We start from the raw sequence: 22092 nt of genomic DNA on the forward strand, positions 1-22092 counted from the left end.
ATTATCAAAAAATTATTAAACTGAATTTTTTTATTCAGAATAATTTATTTACTACTTAATAGTTTAAAAGTTTGTTCAATTTTCTTACTTTTTTTTTTTGTAAAATTTTCATATTATTATTTATACACTCTGATAGAAGGATTTGCTTTTAGCTAAAAATATTTGTTAATCAGATTTATTAAATACACAGAAAAAAAAGTTTAATTGAATCAAGTAAATAATTTTGAAGAATTTTATCTCCTAGATTTGAGTAGAAAAATTCTTAAGCTGAGAAAATTTTTTTGGTTTAAGTAAATTTTACTTAATTCAAGAATTTTTCGTCTTGATTCAAGACAATAAAATTATTTTCTTGGTTCAAGAATTTTTTTCTTGAATCAAATTAGTTTTTTTTTTTTCAGTGTACAAATGAATCATTTTAAATACTAAGAAATATTTGTTTAATACTAAAAAGTGGTCTCTAATAAATGATTTGTTAACTATTAACAAATATTTTTTAATACAAATAAATCCTTTTATCAGTGTATAAAAAGTCTATCATTATGATAAATGTCTAGATTTATATAATTATTGTTGCACGCGCGAGTTTTCTCGGTAACGATCGGTTCGGTTCCCTTGGCCGTGGTACGAATGTCAGTGTATGGGGACAACACGTATTTTCCCTGGCATCCCTCTTCATGCGCGAGCCCTCTTTGATAAACCCCAGTACAGCATCCCCCGTTCATCTATTTCCCACTCGTTTTCTACCACCTCTAGAGCCGATACTACCACCAACAACAACCACCCACGCGTTTTCTCGTCCGATCGTTTCTCCGGTTATTCTACACCACTCTACCGGCACAGTGTGCTGCCGCCACTTGGCGAAGCTGCGCAGCGACTCTAACACTTTTGAAACAGTGCTGAGCTTTCGCGAAATCTAAACTCCGATCAGTCAACGATAGACGTGCAATCCACCACAACCCTTATATTATTATTATTACTCACCCTTATAACTTCAATAATTTTTATCATTAAATCCATTATTATTTAATCTGACATTTATTCGACTCATTTTTATTTTTTTAAAATTAACTTTCTTTTTTTTTTTTTATCAATAAAAATTAATATGCATTAAAATTCTCATTCTATTTCAACTTTGAATTTATTTATAAAATAAATGGTTCCTTACTTGTCATACCGCGGTATCGAGTCGACAATAGCGCCAGAAAATCGCGAAAGTAATATGAGTGGTGTAAGCTTCTTGACCGCGGTGAAAACTTTCACCCCCGGTGGAAGACGTCGTCGTCGGTGTGAAAAACAACAAAAATTATTGGAATTACCCCCAATGGGCCATTGCAGTCTTCACCCTGATGTTGTACCTACTTGGGATACCGCGACTCCGATAACACCACCCGCTGATTTTTTACCCCCTGGTTATAAAAAAGGAGATAAATTCTCAGGTTTGCACATAAATAATAAAAATGTTATTTATTTTGCGCAAGATATCAAGTTGCCGAATTTTTTTTAAATGAAAAATTTCAGTTCTATTTGAATCAAAATCCATTAAAAAAATATCAAAATTATTAAACTAATATAAATTTTAATTTTCATTAACAAATCAAACAATATTCATTATTATTTTAATTTTCTTCAGATAATTTCTTTACATTTTTTTTAAGTTCAACGTTACTAACAATTTCAAAATTTCACGCCATCGTATTTAATTTAGAAAGGCATCATGAATATTTAGTTGGCTAATAGTTTATTATTTATATCCTTGTTTTGTTTGGAACATAAACAATAAATTACCTCAAATTTAAGTAAAACAAATAATAATACTCTGAGGAATATTATTAATATGTATTTTTATCATAAACTTATAGTTGTTGAATTATATTTGTCTCATGATTTTAGATTAGAAATTTCAATAAAGTTATTAATTTTCTTCTGTATAAATTAAAATAAAATTCTCTTCATTGGTAAGCGTACCATAATTGACAAAATTTTGACTGATTTTCTTTCGGAAGATTTTATTCAACAAAATGTCAAAAATTAACACCTGTCAACTTAAAAATTTAATAAAAACATGACCAAAAATTTTTTGTGCCGCTTGGGTGGTAAATTTTGGAAAACTTCAAGTTATTTTTGGATCAACTTAAAATCACTAGATTATAAAAAAATTCTATTTTTTACTTGTTATTATAGTAAAAAATTTTCAAGAAGAAAAAATTTTGACAATTATGAAAAAAAGTTTAAACAGAAAATGAAACAATTTCAATAATTTTCAAAAAAACTTAAAACAACATTCTCCTTTAAGAACGCATTCAGCCAGTAATTAATATTGATTGTATGATTAATATAAAAATATTGAGTGTCTAAACTTATTCAAAAATCCTTCGTAAATATCCTACTAAACATAATTAATTTTAAATTAAATTTTGACAAGAAAAAAATGTACTTGCAAAACAAAAATTCCTTACAGAAAAACTAATTTCTTTTATAAATTACCTTAGTTTGGTTCGAACACTGGACCTTCTATTTTTACCAGTGCGCAACTGAAAATTCGCAGTTTCACAACCAAATCAAAAAATATATGTAATAATTAGATTGATAAACAATTTCAAATTTTTAAAAAAGAAAATACAAAAAAAAACGAAAAATTTTTAAACATTGTCCTATTTTATCGTCGATAAATTTTTCTCCTGTTGAATAGTAACAACAGAAATAAATCTCTTAATCCGAAGGATGACGTAAAACACTAGAAGCCAATTAATATCGAATGTTAGCTTTTATGCGCGAACATGTCGTTGACCTTTGGCGTCGCGACGCTTCGAGTAGAGTTCAAGTTCATCAGGATGACTCGGTAATTTAAAAATGGTTCTACCTTCCTCACTAATACATATGAATGAACAGTGAATCCAAACTTGACAAACTAAAATAAAATAAAAGGTTTCTTTTATTACCATTTTGTCTCTGAATAACAACAAAATGCTGAATGCAAAGCTTCTTTATTATCCCTGGCCTGGTTTATTTACTTTACTGTCTACGTTTTTAAACGTAATGCATACTCCAAAGACACGTATAAATTTTAACAGCTCAGTTGTTATGTATTTATAGATTTAATGGACTAACTTCGCCAAAATTCTATTGTTTTATTTTTCGCGACAAATTTATAATAAATAACAATAGTTTGCTTCAATTTTCATCAGCAAAAATTTAATTTTTGATACTGCGAGCTTGTGTATATTAACTTTATGCTGGAAATTAAAACTTGAGATATTAATACAGTTATTAAGAGATTAAAATGATAAAATTCCACTTATTAAATCAGCAACTTTTGAGATCTTAGCATTTAAATTTAAGAATTAATCTGCATCCGATAGAATAAAAGTTAATGCTAATTTACAAGGACAAGAATATATTAAAAACTTAATACCGGGTTTTGGTTTAAATTCTAGAAAAACTTTTAGATATTTATGAATTTTTAATGGGTTGTAATTTATTCTGTCATGAAAAGTGACTTATACTAATAAGAATAACAAATTACATCTTTTGCAAAAAGTTTTTGCGATGGTAAAAAATTAGTATCAGATAATTTAGATATCTATATCATTATAAGGTCATGTAAAGATAAATTTATACTCTTATGATCGCTATTTTGATATTCACCCGTAAGATCTAAACAATTTTCCTTCTTTTACGTATAAAATAATTTTTACACATTTTTTTACAATTTTAATTAACTACTTTTAGAAGTAAAATTATATATTAAAAATAAATTTTTCTTGCGCATATCTTTTGCGCAGTGGATAAACCATGACCGCCATTTTGTTGAACACCCTCAAGATCTAAAAAACTTTCATTGTTTTAGCGTACAAAATTACTGTTTCATATTTCTTGACAATTTTAATTTTTAATTTTTCCTTGTATAATTATTTAAAGACACTAAATATTTGACTAAGCAAATTTTTGTTCAATTAAAAATTCAATTTTTATCAAAATTTACAAAAAAATTGACAAAGTTTTCATCTAAAAAATTTTTTTATGGATCATGATATAAAAAAAAATAATTTATTTTGATTAATCTAATTATTGACTCTCCCTTTCTGATTTATAAATTTCTTCCGAAGCATAAAAAGCAATCGCTCCTCAAACAAATTGCGCAAAAATAAAAAAAAAATTAATAAACGAACAATCAATAAGAAAATAAAGATGAAAACCCGTCGCGTAATTTAATATCCAACAGCTTCAATTTATTAAAATATATCCTGGATATAAAGAACGCCATAAAAAATAAAGTAACAATAAAAGTAAAAACAATAGCGTAGCATTAAATTTTATTGTCCTCGCAGTTAATTGGGTTCTTAATATTCATCTCACCGTCCTGACTTATGAACTTAAATGTTTACTATCGTGAGTTTTTAAAATTAAAAATAAAACAGCACTAAAAAAACAATAATATTTAGAGCGAGTGTGCATTAGATTTGTCACACCATCTGGCCAGCAACTGGTTTTTACCAAATCTGCACCCGTTGCACTGCCGATTAAAACGTAATTCTCACCTCGTTTACCATCCGCCATTTTCTTTCTTTTTTGTTTCACTTTTTCCTTGCTCTTTTATTTCTACCCTTAATTCCCTTATCCACGACCTTGGTGATACCCGATGCATCCATAATTCAAACATTCTCTAGACTTTTATACTTCTGGAAATCGCATCACAACACCTCGCTTTTTTTTTGTTTTGTTCTCTGTTTTATTTATTTTCTTCGGTTAGCCATCAGGATTCGGGATGTTGCAAATCGGCAGTCGGCGAAATTGCTTTATCCGATTACAACTCACCTGTCAACCATTGATCTTAACAAATCAAGGGAGGATGAAACTGTACGAAATAGAGCAAAAAATATAAATAGATATCGGTACATTGAATTGCAAATTTCAGTATTGGCTGACATAAATTTTAGTAATTACAATTTCTTTTTATTTTATGTTTTATTACTTCTTCCAGTAAGCAATTTTTTTTTTTATTTCTTTATATTTCCATGCTCTTTAATAAAGTATGGTACTTTATACATTAATATTTCAAAAATATTAATAAAAATTAATATTTTTGATTTTCAAACTGAAAAAAAAAAAAATATAAATACAAAATTTTGTAATTTTTTAATAAATGATTCGTAAATCTGGCATAAAAAATTAGGAAAACGGTTGACCCTGAAGGCCATCCCTGCAACTTCCCGCTAATTCCATACTTGGACGCTTAAAATTGCACTTATGCCGTTTTTGAGCTCTTCGAGCTCAAAAATACAATTTATGTGTTGTTTTGGGCTCTCCGAGCTCAAAGAGATAACTTTTCTATGCTTTTGAGCTCTTCGAGCCCAAAAGTTTAATAGAAGTTTGATAAAACACTATTATTTGAGTTTTCAAACCGCAATAACTTTTGAATTTGACGCAGTTTTTTAGACCTCATAAAGAATCTTTAAGCTTGAATTGATCGAACAAGAAATTTCGGAGTAATTCCGAAAAAACACTTTTTTGGGTTTTCTTTCCTGCACGATATCTCTCGAACGAATCAGCCGATTTCGACCGGATTAGCGGCAATTGACGTGGTTTTTCAAGGTCCAGAGCTGAGTAGTTTTTGGAGTTGATCGATAAAGCCGTTTGAAAGTCATTTAAAAAAAAACCACTTTTGAAAAAATTTTTTTTACAGTTTTTTTTTAGATTTTTCAAAATCCATCGGTCCAAATTGTATTCAAAATCTAAGTTTGGCCAAGCCCTTTCGAATGGTACCAACCGCGATGAAATCGGTCTAATCGTTCAAAAGTTATAGGAAGTTTACACACACACACACACACACACACACACACACACACACACACACACACACACACACACACACACACACACAGACAGACGTAGTGACACCCTCGCGGGGATAATCAGGGAAGCTTCCTGTGACCTTCAAACGTCGAGATCTGATGAAAACTCAATTTTTGCAAAACGAGGTAAAACCAATAACTTCCCGATTTTTGAAAATCTTCGATTTTCTTAGCGGGAAGTTAAAAAAAATTTCAAAAATAAATTTATTGAAGCTTATATATTAATTATTAACAATATAAATGTATAAAAAAATTTTTCAATTAAATTAAAAATAACTGGTCAAAAAATTAAGTCATAATAATAATTGATTTAAAGAAAATTGAATAAATTACCTAATGATTCGATTGAAAAACTAATTTTTGTTATATCTGAATATTATATTATCGCAATGTGAATGGCCATGACTAAGTAATTATGTGATTGATTCATATTAGCAGTAATAAACACTGCCCTAAATTAAACACAGGCAGTGAGCATGAATATAATCGGAGATCGGGGATGCGAATACGTCAATGTACAATGAGTGGGGTAGAAACATATAATATCAAGCTCAATATCCCTGATTACGAGGAATTATCAAACCTGTTCAGAGGAAGTGCCTCATCCTTCATCCCTCATCCTCTTGAACCCTTGGATCATCATTGAAAACCACCGATTATTGGTTTTCCACTCTAATCAGTTCAATTCCCTAACAACAATCTATGATACTCCAAACATGCCACACCGTTAAATTCCTACATGTCCATTCTGTTTCTTTATATTTATTTTCGTCATTCAGTTAATGTCAAGAAAACTAAAGAACAGAAACTTTATGCGCATAATTAAAGTTCTATGCGGTCAGATAAAAGTAATTGGAACTCGTGCAAACATTGAATTATTTGTCTTAACAGTTAAACATCTAAAAACATACTATTTTATTTAAACTATTTTGTCCAACTTTTTTTAATTAATTTAAAAGCTTTTACTATTATTACTCTTGTTACCTGATTACAAATCTTTTTTCACAATAAAATTATCGTTTTTTCGTTACTTTAATTAGTTTAAAAACTTTTTCAATTTTTTTCTTATTAAATTCTTCCGTTAAACGAGAACATTTTTCAAATTTCAAAATACCTCTTTAACTTCAATATTACTTTTATCAGAGTATCTTATAAAATACTTCATCAATCATCCTGATTTTTCACCTCTAGCTTTGAAGTTGTTCAATAAACAATCCTATAAAAAATCTTTATTAAATTTTCACTCGTTCAGCAATTATTATCAACTTAACATAAAAGCTGACAAACAGACGGTCAAATCTCACGACAGTGGCGCTTTGCGGTAGCGTCATCTACTAACACTTTGTACCGTGGAAAATTAAAAAATTATTTTCCACGCCTTATAGCGCGAAGGGCGTGAGGTTGTGCTTTATACGCGACTCGTCAAGGTCAAGCAATTTTGTGATCTTTAAATGCCTCTATCACAACCATATTACACTTATACAATAATATAAGTAGATTTACACCGAAAAAACACTTAAATTAAACCATCTTTTACTTTCTAAAATCATTTCATGTCGCTATTTTGAAAAAAAAAAAAAAAAAAAACGTTTTGAAAAAAATTTTACGTGGACGTCCGGATGTCACCCCATTTTGGATGTACCAATAATTACTCCCGAACAAATTGATATTTCAAGACCGGACCTTTTTTATTAGTTTAAGAATTCGATGAACTGGGTCCGTATTTCATATCAGTGGCCTAGTTTATGTATTTTTTTTTTTTAATTGAATTTTTATGAAAATTCACTACGATACAACCGTACAAAACCAAACGAACTTTTCTTATTTGTCACGTGAAAATTATGGCGCCACTTGATCAAGCTAGATTTTTTTAGACTGCGTGCGCATATGACAAGAAAAAAGGGCGCCGATATTTAAAAAAAAAAATAAAAAATACTCTGTAAGAAATTACTTAATTATAATTTTTTTTTTAAATCAATTACACAATTAATTTTTTTCTTAAAAAATGAATGAGCGTTATGAGGCGTGCACTTTTGGATTTTCCAAACTTTTCAAAATTTCACGCTGATGTGAACAAAAACAACTAATAGTAAATTATCATTTACAAAAAATTAATTTTATTCGGTATAAAAATTTTTTTGATGAATAAAATAATTTTTTATAAAAAAAATTTAATGTTTTGATGGTTTTTGTCACCAATTACCGGCATTAAAATAAAAATAGATACTTGTAACGACTAGAAAGTCATCATTAAAACATGGAACCAGAAATTACTAAAATATTAAGGAAAATAAAAAAAAAATGAAATGAAAAAGCACATTTTTGTGATAAAGTTTAAAGTAATCTTCATCACTGTCAAGTGTATGTTGATGTTGAGTTGCTTCAATCCTCATCCTCATCATCCTCCATCACCTTCATCTCCACCACTCGTTTATTTACCTCTCGAGAGTATGGAGCTGAATCCCTCACCGTCTCTTTTAAACTTATACTCACTTTTAAATCTCTTACAGTTATAGTACAGCTTATGTTATATTACAGCTCTGAGAGAACAGCACAGGTTTGCTTCTTAAATCTGACGTAACAAGTAACGTAGCGTAGTTAAGCTCAGCCAAGGGCAACCTCTATTCATAGTAACACACTCTAACATTAACATTATACATCTACATCTACATTTACATTTTCAGCAATCATGTGCTCGCTAGTGGTTGCTCTAAAACCACCGTCCTATATATAACACGAGTAAGCGCAATCCTCATTTTCATTTCACTTCTTAACTGCCGCTGTACCACTGGCCGATGACTAATTCTGATGGAATTTAATTGCGTTTTTAGAATTCAACGCTTTTTTGTATCTTCGCGTCTTAACTTTGGAATGATTTTTTTTTCCAATATTTTTTTAATGATAATAATAATTATTGGCGTTATTTTTATTATAGATTCTTATGGGTATCCTTGACCAATTTATGTAACGTAAATATATAGAGAAAAGTGTAACTTTTCATCGCAAAAGTGTTTTCAAAAAGTTCAATGTCAAATTATGACTCAGTAATATCCGAGCCAATAAAATTACCGCTGAATTAGCTAGAGAATGCGCTTTGAGCTTTAGTACATTCGATATTTTTGTTTTTATATATTTCGCAAAGGATAGAAAAAAGGCAATCAATGTTTATTGAGAAAAATATAGTACTGAACATTTTTGGGATTATTTTTATCAAATTTTTTTTAAAGAAAATTACGAGAAAATTCTAAGTATAAAAATAAAAAAAAACTACGGATGCAATTTTTTAATTAATAATTTATTTTTAAAACAAAGTTGAAAAATTATCAACTCTTTACTGATTTTAGGCTCAAAAAAAAAGTTCAGAAATTTTTTTAACAAATCTTAAAATTTCATTAAATATGCTCCATCAATTTAAGTTATAAAAATAAAAAAATTTACTTTTTAATATACTTTTAAGGGGGATTTTTCAATCTTAAAATGTTAATTCGAAAAAAATTTTTTCATATTAAAATTTCTCTTTAAATTTATAAAAAAGCGCTTTTTTTATATTTGTCATTAAAATTTTATCAAAAATCAACTGTGATATCTTTAATATATTTTTAAATTAAAGAAAATATTATGTTTTTATTTCTTACCCTCCATAATTTAAATTACACTGACCAAAAATCTTAAACATTATTTTTGAATCTGTATTTTAGAAATAAATCAACACAATCCAGAACATGCAAATTTTTTGTACAAAATTTCTTTTCCGAAAATTCAAATTATTTAAATTTCTAAAAAATTAACATACCTCTACTAAGATCCAAACAAAAAATATTGGCCTTCTAAAAAGACTCGTAACACCCAAAATATTCAAGCTACAAAAACAAAACAAGCGGCGCCCAGGCAAGGGCACTCGTCTACATTATTTTTTATATAAATATACGAGGGAGGTAAACCCATTAATAAACAATTTATTTTAATTCTCTTCTTTCTGGTATCTATTTTAATCGGAATGACATTGCTGGCAGTTAGTGTTCAGCAGCCGTTGCAACTACCTCGAGACCTATATGTAATTCAGTAAACAGAAAAAAATAAATAAATAAATGGTCCGAATCGTACATCTCAAATGGAGAGGTATTGACCCATAAAATTAAAAAAAAAATGTTTTTCTTTTTTTTTAAATGCAGTGTAAAAAATAAGTTTATTACTCTGCAATAATAAAATATAATTAACACAATACTTATTGTTAACATAAAAAAAACGAGTATTTTTTTGTGCATAGTTGGTAGTTTTACAACGAAGGTTCTTGTGAAAAAAAAAAAAGATGTTAAACATAATGTACTTTTGCTCTTTTTTGCGGATGAGTTTCATCCGGGTTATACCGTCGGAATTTCATTGGCTAAAATCCAAATTCGGTGGTTGCAAGCATGCCCTAGAAACGTTGAAAATTTGTCGAACGCTTCCAGCAAAAGCTTACCTTCTTTCCTATTTTTTTCCATTTTTTTTCTTTTATTTTTTTTTTCGTATGTTCACAGCATATAGCGGTGTTTTACTCGGTACATATCTACCCACTTTCGTCGGTGGTAAAATTAAGTCAGTGGATCAATATTCGTGTCACGAAATTGCCATTTGACACGTGGTAATTTAATAATCGTGGAAAAAATATATTTTTCCTTTTTTTTTCCACGCGCAGAAGTTAACTGTTCATGACTTTGGGAGTTACAGTTTATATAAATTGACATTTATTCAAGCACACGGTCACTGAACTTACACTTCACTCCGGTTCTTTGATAACTTAATTAATGAACTAATTAATAGTCATTAATACTAATTATCAATTGACTAATTAACCTTCGAGCTTAAGCAAACAACCAACAGTTAACAGTTTTTAGCAAATTTTACACTGCAGTGATCAATTAATTAAGTGTAATAATTAATAACTATTATGATTTTTTATTTTGCAGAGCCGAAAAAGGAAAAGACTGAACAGAATGCAAATGGCGCGATATCACCCAGCGGTGAGTCGGCGAACCAAGGCGCGAACCAAGGAAACCAAGGTTTGGGATCTGGACAATCGGGGGATCAGAAGCCAAATAGGCCAAGTACCCTCGAGGCCTCCCGAATGCTCACAAGGAGGTTAATTATGTTTGGCAGTGAGTACTTTTTTTTTTTCCTGACACTAAGTATGAGGCATGATATCAAATCTTTCTTCTTTTGATCCAAGCCGGGGAAATCCGGTAGTTTTTAGAGGAGGAAAATTGAGCGAATATGATTCAAGCTCCCGCCAAAAATAAATAGAAGGTCGGCGGTTCGAGCCTGTGTCAAGGTCTTTTTTATTTTGTTGGATGGAAAAATATTTTTTAATTAACTTTCAAGCTTCTGATGTTAACAACCGTTGAATTTTATTATTTATTCACATTGCGAAAAATTATTTCCTCATTTATTCAAAATTTTAATTATTTGTATCTATATAGTTAAGAGTATAATGGAAATTTTACCTCCGGCGTTTTTACATAATAAAATAGGGATTTGTAGTTAAAACTTATACCATTGAAAAGTATTGGCATGAATTTGTGTCTTTTTTAAATTTCATATGCTTTTCAGTGATAGTTAATTTATTATAATTTTTTTTATAAGTTTTTTATAAATTTTTGTGTTAATTTATTTTGTTTATTAAATGATAATATTGTTGTATTTCAAATATTAATCCATATGATTAAAAGAAAGAGCAAAATTTTTTGACAAGTATATCGTTATTATAAAATGAGCTTTTACACGAAAAAAAAAATTGTAATCCAGACATATCGTAAAAAAATCATATAAAAGTAGTCTATATGAACTTGTACTTTGTTACATCGTAAATTTTTAAATGTGAAATTATAAAAGTGAAGATATTAAAAGTTTGATACTTTTAGTTGAATGAAGTTGAAGTTGAATGTAATCATTGTGATTTTTTTCTGTACATAGTTAAATTTGTTACCATCAAAAAGGTCGTAACATGAATTTATATTTTTTTACGGTTCAATATTTTATTAACGATGGTAAATTTATCATTTAAATAATTGAGAGAATCCAGAAAAATTTTTTGGCATATTTTTATTTTAAAAGGGATTATTATACATTTGATATCAGAAAGGTCTTGACGTCAATTTCTGCCTTTTTGCAATTTTACATATTTTTTGGTGATATTCAATTTTTATCTCAAGTTTTTGAAAGAGTTTTGAATAGTTTATTATTTTTATTATTATTATTATATAAATTATTATTATATATTAATTTTCTTTCAGTTAAAACATTAATAATATTTATCGTTCCAGTGGAAAAGGGTGTACTCCAGCCAACAGCAGAAGAACAACAAGCAATCGATAGGTACATGTCACCCCTGCCACCTCAAAATACCCTGATGTTATCGGAATTGCCGGAACCTCCGATTCCGTTGAGCGAAATCGGACCAATTCCACCACCCCCAATGTTCAGTTCTCCGAGTCCTACTCCTCTAGCTCGTCAGCGTCAGCAGAATCTTCCTCTTTCTGACTGTGAGGACGATGGTAAGTAATAAAAATACCATCTAAACTCTACGATAAACCTGGATAAAGATAATTTATCAATGTTTAAAATTTTTTACAACTTAAGGTAAAAGCCCCAATAGATGATCACGTACCAGTATATGATCACTCCATGTATCTGTATATCTATATTCACAAATATAGGTATACAAATACATGGAGTGATCATATACTGGTACATGATCATCTATTGGGGCTTTAACCTTACTTGTACTCATTCATCATACTTAAAGTTCGATCGTATATACTCTTTTTTTTTTTTATTCTTTTTCTTCTTCAACTTCCATTATTACGGTCGTAAATATTTTATACTATCGAAAGTTTTGTTTTATGATAAAGTACAATACGGTTTTATGCTGAATATGAATATGAAGGAAAAACCAATAATCAATTAAACAAAAGTGAGGCTTAGAATTTTTAAGAGGATTTAAACTTTATTGAAGTAAATGTCGATAATTTGAATACTTTTGATGGGTACTTAGTATAAATAATAAATGTTTGCGGGTATAAGTAGATATATGCGGTGTTAATTTATGTTAAAGTTTTTATTCATAAACACTTTTAATGCTTTAATCGATAGAGCTTCTCGTGATCTGCTTAACTTTTTTTTTTGAATTGTATTACCATGATTTTGTATCATAAAATTTTTGGAAATTCTGAAGTACAAATCTTGAATATTCTATGATTAATTAATGTTTCATTCAGTCAATAATTAAATTATAAATTAATATAGCTAATTATTTTGGAATAAATACATTAACATAATTGCGTAATTAATACATTCTCACTAATAGATAATTCAAAATATTTCATTAATGTATTATTTAAAATTGAATGATTAATCAATAATTACTTAAAATGGGTGAATAAAATGATTGCAATAGTTAATTTTATGTTAATTAAATTAACAATTATCTAACTATTTTTTCGGTTTTTATAACAATTTAATCACTAGTAACCTTGCAGTCACTATGTGACTGCCGTGACTTTTGAATTATAAATAAATAAAATTTTGCTTTATTAAATAATGACTTTTGTTAAATTGCACTGTAGTTTTTTAACTATTGACATTTTTAAAGATATAAGCTCATCCCGATGTTACACTCGTCAAGACCGTTCATTTGAGTACCCACATGCATTTTGATATATTTTTCATATATACAAATATATAATATATATAAATATATGAAAAATTGATGTGGGTACTCAAATGAAAGGTCTTAATGAGTGTAATGTCGGGATGAGCTTATATCTTTAAAAATGTCAATAGCTCACAAGATACAAGGTCATTTCTTAATTATTGACATTTTTAAAGATATAGGCTCATCCCGATGTTACACTCATCAATAGCTTTCATTTGAGTACCCACATGCATTTTAATATATATTTTTCATATATACATATATATAATATATATAAATATATGAAAAATTGATGTAGGTACTCAAATGAAAGGTCTCGATGAGTGTAATGTCGGGGTGAGCTTATATCATTAAAAATGTCAATAGTTCACAAGATACAAGGTCATTTCTTAATTATGTATCTAGAGATAAAGCATTTTCTAATGCAGCCTAAATATTTATCATAATAAATTGACTATTGGTGAGAATGATATGAAACCTCGAAAAGGCACATCTCCAAGCCAAGACTTTTCCAACGATACCAAATTTAACCATAAAAATCCATTTTATCATATAAATACACTGGCCACAAAATTTTGCTTATTTTCTTGATAATATAGATTATGAAAGAAATTCAACATGTAGAAATTAAAAAAATTAAAAAGTGCGAATTTTATAAAATATTTGTTTTATTATAATTGACTTTTTATTCAATTTTAAAAAATTGTCAACGTCTACTGAACTTAACATCATTCCTTAACATCATTATTTTTTCGATATTTTTTATGTGTAAAAATAATTTAGAAAACCAATTTTTTTTTTAATTTTTGAACTTTTTAATTTTTTTGTGATTTTTTTTTTTTTTTCTTTAAATTTTGTTTAGTATAAAAATGGACATTTCATTAAAAATATTGTAAAACTAAAAAATTACCTTATTTAAAATGACCCACAAAGTTTTTTAATTAAATTTTTTTCCTTCAAAAGTAAATATCATAACTCTAGTTTGTTAAAAAACAAACTAAAAATAAAACGAGGCTGTGTTTATAAAGTTAATATTTATCAAAGTCAATGAAATTCAATATTAATTACCATAAAAATTACACGAATATTAATCAAGATAACCATCACGTACACGATATGATGCGAAACCTGTAAAGTAATTAAAAAAAAAACTGGGTAACATATACACCCTAAATTTGTTTAACTTAATTGGATTTCTTGATGGTTTTAAAATTTAATATTTGGATAAAATATCGCCGCTATTAATTTTTTCAAATAAAAAAAAAAAAAAAGCAATAACTAATTGCCCAATTAATTTGTAAAATAATTTCAGATGATGAAGACATAGACGTGGAAGATGATGATGACAGCCTGCGAGTCTTTCGTTACGCGCAACCAGATCCTGCAATAGACACCTCAAGGGTGGAGGAGATTCCTGCAAAGGAGCCCAAATTTCATGCAATGCCTCTGAAGAGCGCGTTGAAGAAGAAAGGCCCGAACAGCGGTCCTGGGACACCTCAGAGTACTCCAACCCAAGAGAACAGACCATTAACCCTTCGCCAGGAGCTCCATGCATCCTTCAAGTAAGTATTTAACAAGCGAAAAATTAAAAAATGGTAAAAAATTTGTACAATTTAATAGAACTAGTGTATAGACTAGCGCCTCTTTTCATCTCATCTGTTCTGGTAGTTTCATTGATGATAATCATGATAAAAAACAACCACCGTGTTCATACCAACTGTTAATCTAGTCAATTAATAAATGAATAGGAATACTTATATTAATTAATACTTAACTTATTCACTGTACTGCATTAACCATAAATCAATCATTAGTAAAACATCGTTATTTTTCTTATGCTCAGCAGAAGGCCGCCGTTGAGGCCTAGGATAAGAATATGGTAATTGTTGGCAAGCATCGCCTTGAGCATGTACAATTAATTTATATTAACTTACTAAGCCCTTCATTAATAAGGGACTTTTTTAAAAAATTCTTTAACAGCACAGGGTTGATACCAAGGAAATCAATAGTCTATTTTTAGTAGATAAGTTCTGTCTTTAAATAACACCAGGGAATATCATGTCAATGTTATTATAAATAATGTCTGCTATTTTCACTTCATTCAATACTCATGTCATTAAATATTTCAAATGTTTCGATGCTTATTAGGGTGGCGCGAAAAAATTTACTTTATTTTTCGAGTTTCCTGTAAAAATTTGTTAGTTTATCATATTTTAAGAGCACTTTTTAAAGACCAGTTTAATAGAAAATTTTTTAGGGGTCGCTCAGGATTTTTAAAAATTTCTCAAGTCAAAAATTAAATTTCTTTTTGCTTTTAATATTTTTTCTCGTCAGTTTATTATTTTCTAGTTTGAAAATTATGTAAACTCTGAAAATTTTAAGTTGAAATTTTTATTTATCAAGCTCAAGATTTAAAAAATTTTCTTCAGATGACGTACAAATATTTGTTAATTAAAATTCAACAGTTATAATTATTTTTTCTGACTTTTATTAATCTCAAAATGGTTTATTTATATTATTGAGTGTGTAAATTTGATAGAAAAAAAAAAAAAAAGTTCTTATACATATTTTCATAGAAAACTTGAAAAATAAAAATAGTCGATTTTTGCGACACATTCTTTGCTTATTTATTTACAATTTTTTTTAAAAGCTTACAACTTGTGTGTGTTATGTTAATCAGAGCATGTGATCAGCTCAGCTTAATGAAAATTAATAGAAAATTGATTTTTTGGATATCAACCCTAAAAGCTTTTTACATTATTCTCTAATCAATTCATTAAATCAATCATTAATGCTCACTGATCAAAATTTATTTGCAGCAGTCGACCAGTCAGGTTTGGCCTCGCTTTGCCCTGCACTCTGGAGAACAAAGAAAATGCGCGTCCGTATGTCATCAGAGAGGATTCTGATGGGTCTGATGATGGACAGGTTCTTTATCGGGATGACTATGATGACGATGATGAAAGTAAGTTCGATTGGGGAAATTTTATTCATATTGATTAGTACTTTTTTCATTAAAGAAAAAATAAGTGTATATATCAAGTGTATTAATGTCATTTAGATTAAAAATTAATCTTTAAAAATGTTGAGCTTCATGATAATTTAGAAAAATTTAGTTACGTTTATTTGAAATATATCATTAGACAGAAAATTCTAACATAGTAACAACAGTATTAATAAAAGTAAGGTTAGTTGAAAATTTTAGAGTCGAAAACTTGACAAACTAGAGATAATCTTTAAATTTTTCAGTAGATTTCATAGAAATCTAATTAATGCATTGGTCCTCATGACGAAACTTTTTCATTTAGTGTCTGGGCTGTCTGATTATTTTTTCAATTACGGAAAAATTCCCACTGAGTAGGTCTCCCCCTTTCCCCTATCCGTTCTTTCCCAACTCCCTTAAAGTTTGCTTTAATATGGCTCTTTACCGTAAGATGGACGGTGGCGTTGTTTGCTCGGTGGGTCTTATATACGTGACTGAATAAAGTAGTCAATACTTGTCTCGGATAGCTTAACTGGTAGAGCCCTTGGCGCGTAACCGAGAGATCTGAGTTCGATTCCCAGTCTGGGCTGTCTGATTATTTTTTCAATTACGGAAAAATTCCCACTGAGTAGGTCCCCCCTTTCCCCTATATATACGTGACTGAATAAAGTAGTCAGTACTTGTCTCGGATAGCTTAACTGGTAGAGCCCTTGGCGCGTAATCGAGAGATCTGGGTTCGATTCCCAGTCTGGGCTGTCTGATTATTTTTTCAATTACGGAAAAATTCCCACTGAGTAGGTCCCCCCCCTTTTCCCCTATCCGTTCTTTCCCAACTCCCTTAAAATTTGCTTTAATATGGAAAAAATTTTACTCTATATTGACTCAGCTCATTAAGCGTATTCAAAAAATACATTTGATTCAAAAGTTTATATAGGGTAGAAGTACCGTTTTTGGCCACCTTAGCACCGTTTTTAGCCAGTTAACACTTGAATTAATTTCTAAAAAATTATAATATTATAACCATATTTTTGTTGAGTTTTAAAAAATTTATATTAAAACAAATTGAGTTTGTAATTTTTAATTAATATAAATTCATTTCTATCGTTTATTTGAACAATAAATGGCCATAAACGGTACAGAGGCCACAAACGGTACTTTTACCCTATAAACTTACGACATTACCGGCTCTATCTCTTCTATAACTCCCTTAATTCTGAACGGATTTATATAAAACGTAGCATACTCATTTTTGGACGATTTCTGAGGTCAAGTTCTAAGATGAGCCAAATCTGTCGATTAGTTAAGAAATGAATGCAATTCAAAAATTTTTTAAAACCGCTAAATTTTCACTTTTACCGTATTTCCGTGCAATAACTATTAAACGCGATATCATATTAAATTTATGTAAATTGCATCTGAAAGCTTATTTAATAAGCTTTAATTTACACACATTTATTTTTCTAAATTAAATAGTTTAGGATTTAACAGCAATTCAAAAATTTTTGAAAATCTCAAAAATTTTCACTTATACCATATTTCCGTGCAATAACAATTGAACGCGATATCCTATAAAATTTCTGTAGATTGCATCTGAAAGCTTATTAAGTAAGCTTTAATTTGCATACTTATATATTTTTTTTAATTAAATAGTTTAGGAATGACAGAAATTTGAATTCTTCAAAATCCTTAAAAATTGGCACTTTTACTGTTTCATTGCAAAATAACTAATGAATGCGATAACTTGTAAAATTTTTGTAAATTGTATTTGAAAGCTTATTAAATAAACCTTAATTTTCATACCTCACCCTCAGTTTAGGCTAAAAATTACTTTCTCTCTTTGTCTATTTAATGGAATTTTACTCTTGCATTCGTTTTGGAAATTATTATTTTAGTAGGGTAAAAGACCCCATTAGTGGCGGGGACCCCATTAATGACACTTTCTTTGATTTTGGTACTTATTCAATTAACGAAATCTTTAATTCCAATAATGAATATATTATTTCTAATCTTTAAGACCTTTAGATCAAGAAAATTTTCAATTTTTATTCCAAGTAGAACATTTTTTTCATTGAAAGAAAAAGTGCCACTAATAGGGGTTAAAAGTTCCACTAATGGGGTCTTTTACCTTAGTTGTTGGATTCACCATGAAATCTACTTCCATTTAGGCTGTCGAATGGTCTTTTTTTATCATGGCTACGTATTATTATGGCTACGTATTGTGACAAAAAATTACAATTAAAATCCTTCCCGTTTATTTATAATAAAATTAATTAACATCAAAACCGGTGACATATTTCACCGCAATAATGGCGTCAGCTGTTATTGACTTAGCCGAGGCACTTTTAAATAAAAAATTAGTAAATTTAAAACTTATGTCAAATTCAAAATATTTTCTTTTTAATAAAATATCAAGATTTTTTTTACCAAAAATTTTAATCTGTCAATTTTTCCGATTAAAATATATCAAATAATATCTTTAATTTAAACGATATATATAAAATCAAATAATAAATTAATTATGCGGATTAAATTAAATTCCCAAATGACCGATAACGTTTAAATAACTAACTTTATTATCTATTAATTTAAATACTCCGGAGTGTCATTGATATTTTCATAAATTTGTTGGTAGATTATGCAATTTAAAATATTAATGAACTAAAAAATAAATTTAACTATTCAACATCGTATCGCAGTATTTCAACAAACTAAACGAGTTGTTTATTATCTTTTACTCATTGATCATAACACAAGTCGTGACTTATGAGCTACAACAGAGAAACAAGTTGTTCCATTGCCTCTCACTCGTAGTATAAAGTGAACTAATTATACATCTTGCGGTCAAAAGAGCTTATATTTTGTGAGCGCCCACTTAGACTCTAAAAAGCGCCTTGAAGTTTATATTAGTCGCCAAAGATAGCTTGCAAAACTATGCAGTAATGTTTTTCTCACCAAGTTCTTTAGTTACTTTCCGTGATTAAGGCAAGCAGAAGAGAGCCAACCGTGTGTAACAAAAAAGTTAAAATAAAAGCTTCTTAAACTTTTTTTATTACTCGTTTTACGTGCTTACACTCTCAAACAGTTAAACTAACCACTTGTGGAAGATAAAATACCGAGAGAAAAATTTTAATTGCGTTGAAACTTAATAATTGAAGACAAAAAAGATAAATGTTACTATGCTGTTGATCAGAACAGCATCGACGATATCGAATGTGCATCCGCTAATGTACATAGGACCTTTGCCGCTAGAATCTAATGAGCCGTTTCAATTACGTCGGAGTTTTAGTTGCTCAAAAATAACTAAAGATAAATTATCACGAGGTTATTGAATAATAGTTTTTAAATAAGTTATTGTTGTTATTATTGTATAGATTAATTAATAGATATTTTTATTTATTCTAGATCGGCTGGCGGCTAAAATAGCGAGGAAAGAATCGCTTTCATTGAAGCTTGCGTTAAGACCGGACCGACAAGAGCTTATTAATCGTAATATTCTTCAAATACAGTCTGATAATGAGAGACAAGAGTCTAAAGAAGCGATTGGAGCACGACTTATCAGGTAAATAATTAATAGGTTCATTAATTTATTTATTTGGTCAATTATTTTTGTTGGATAGTGTTTTAAGTTCAAGGTTGATTGTTATTTTTAATTAACGCTCGATCGATACCAATTAGAGTTGTTGTGATGGAAAATATTGTTTTTAATTTAAAAAGTTAATCATTCTTTTAATCACCTCCAAAAATTTTTTTTTGTTACAAAAATAACTATTTTAAATTAAGAGAATATTTTATTTTAAAAATATAAAAAAAAATTTTTTTTTGCATATTTTCAATACTTGCACATCCAAAAGCTCCTACAGAAATTAAATCAAAATTTTGATTTTCACTATTTTTAAAAAATTCTGAAAAATTTTTAAAAAAATAAGGTAATTATTTACAAGCAAGTAGGGTCTGCCCTATTTTTGGCCATATCTAAATGAAAAATTAACATTTTCACATTTTTTTTTATTCTATTTGTTTTTACGGCGAATTTATGATAAAAAATGTCGTGAAAGAAAAAAATAAAGATTTCGATAACTTTTTTGCCTTCAAAAGTTGGAAAAAATTTTGGCTGATGTTTTTGAATAAAATTTCTATTTTATCTTTTTTGATGTTTTTGATATATTTTTTTTTTGAAAAGTACATAAAAAACGAACAATTTAAAAAAAAAGTTGAATATCACAATTTTTCAAAAAAATTTATAAATTTTTTTGAAAAGTTGTTAAAATTGGATGGAATTAAGCAATGACGTCTTAATCAACATTTAAAAAAAAATCAAGTTATTATGATGAACGTACTTAGTATCATAAGATTACTTAGTTCATCATAATAACTCGATTTTTTTAAAAATGTTGGTTAATACGTTATTGCTTAATTCCATCCAATTGTGATAAGGTAAAAGCCCCAATATATGATCATGTAGCAGTATATGATCATATATTGGGGCTTTTACCTTAATCAACTTTTTTTTTTTTTGAGTTGTTAATTTTTTTATATATTTTTCAAAAAAAAAATATATCAATAAAATCAATTGGAAATTTCGTTCAAAAAAATGAAAATTAAAGTGATGGATCCCACTTGTAAATATTTAACAAAAATAAATCTATCTCTGTTTTTAAACACCATTTTGCAAAAAAAAAAATTTCATTTATCAGAGCTAGGGGCTGTAATGACACTTTTACGAATTAAGAATATTTTTTTTTCTTTTTCGCTCTTTTTTTATCTTCAACTTTTTTAATTTTCAATTTTTTTATAATTCCTTAAAATATAATTTGATAAATAGAAAAAAAAATGAATGAAAAAAATCTTTATTTTTTTATCGAATTATAACAATCACAAAATTGTAAAAAAACTTTATTGGCAATCACTAAAAAATTTTTAACATTTAAATCTTAAGCGAAGAACTATTCACAAACGATTAATAGCCAAAAAAAATGACAAAATTACAATACTTGTCGGAAGAAACACTTATCCACAAAGCCGGATGAAAAATAAGTAGTCTTTTAAAGCTAATGTGAATCAGTTGTTTGTTAGATATCAACCATCTGTTACATTGATGATTTAGCACTCCTCTAACCCCTGACCCTCGTAATTCCATTCCCCGTCTTTATTAATCCAACGCTTTAAACAAGAGACAGATATTTTTATTTATATGTTGTATGTCGTATGTACTTGCACTACATAATTGTATATGTTTCTAGGCGGCTTAGTATGCGGCCGACCCAAGAAGAACTCGAGGAACGGAATATTTTAAAAAGTAAGTAACAAAAACACGCTATAAATCTACATTGTAGCGAATAATATCAATCGTAATTATTTATTTATTATCAAATAACTGCTATCTTCACGCGACTTTCCTCTCGTATAAACAAACTAACCAATACAAACAGTATAATAAATAAAATAAATAATTATTCATAATTGTGATTTGATTAAGAAACATTAAATATACAAGTTGAGAAACATTACAATGATGCTCTCACGTTATTGTTCGACAGTCGTAAAATTAAATTTGGTTAATAATC

The 22092-nt window shown here is 28.5% G+C and overlaps 1 protein-coding gene across 9 annotated transcripts in view; it reads left to right on the forward strand.

The window, feature by feature from the left end:
• LOC123265418 (phosphatase and actin regulator 2) overlaps positions 1 to 22092 on the forward strand; it is a 169516-nt gene that overhangs the window by 143964 nt on the left and 3460 nt on the right. For 7 of the 9 annotated variants that reach the window (XM_044729149.1, XM_044729150.1, XM_044729152.1 and 4 more), the window contains 7 exons: positions 10802 to 10990; positions 12155 to 12385; positions 14858 to 15107; positions 15389 to 15424; positions 16365 to 16510; positions 19931 to 20087; positions 21769 to 21824. In XM_044729149.1, the coding sequence (XP_044585084.1) occupies positions 10802 to 10990; positions 12155 to 12385; positions 14858 to 15107; positions 15389 to 15424; positions 16365 to 16510; positions 19931 to 20087; positions 21769 to 21824 (1065 nt within the window). The remainder of the gene's footprint in view (positions 1 to 10801; positions 10991 to 12154; positions 12386 to 14857; positions 15108 to 15388; positions 15425 to 16364; positions 16511 to 19930; positions 20088 to 21768; positions 21825 to 22092) is intronic. The other 2 variants (XM_044729147.1, XM_044729148.1) reach the window with 2 other exon arrangements.

The sequence above is a fragment of the Cotesia glomerata genome, linkage group LG5 (genome assembly GCF_020080835.1).
Source record: "Cotesia glomerata isolate CgM1 linkage group LG5, MPM_Cglom_v2.3, whole genome shotgun sequence".
Classification (NCBI taxonomy): domain Eukaryota; kingdom Metazoa; phylum Arthropoda; class Insecta; order Hymenoptera; family Braconidae; genus Cotesia; species Cotesia glomerata.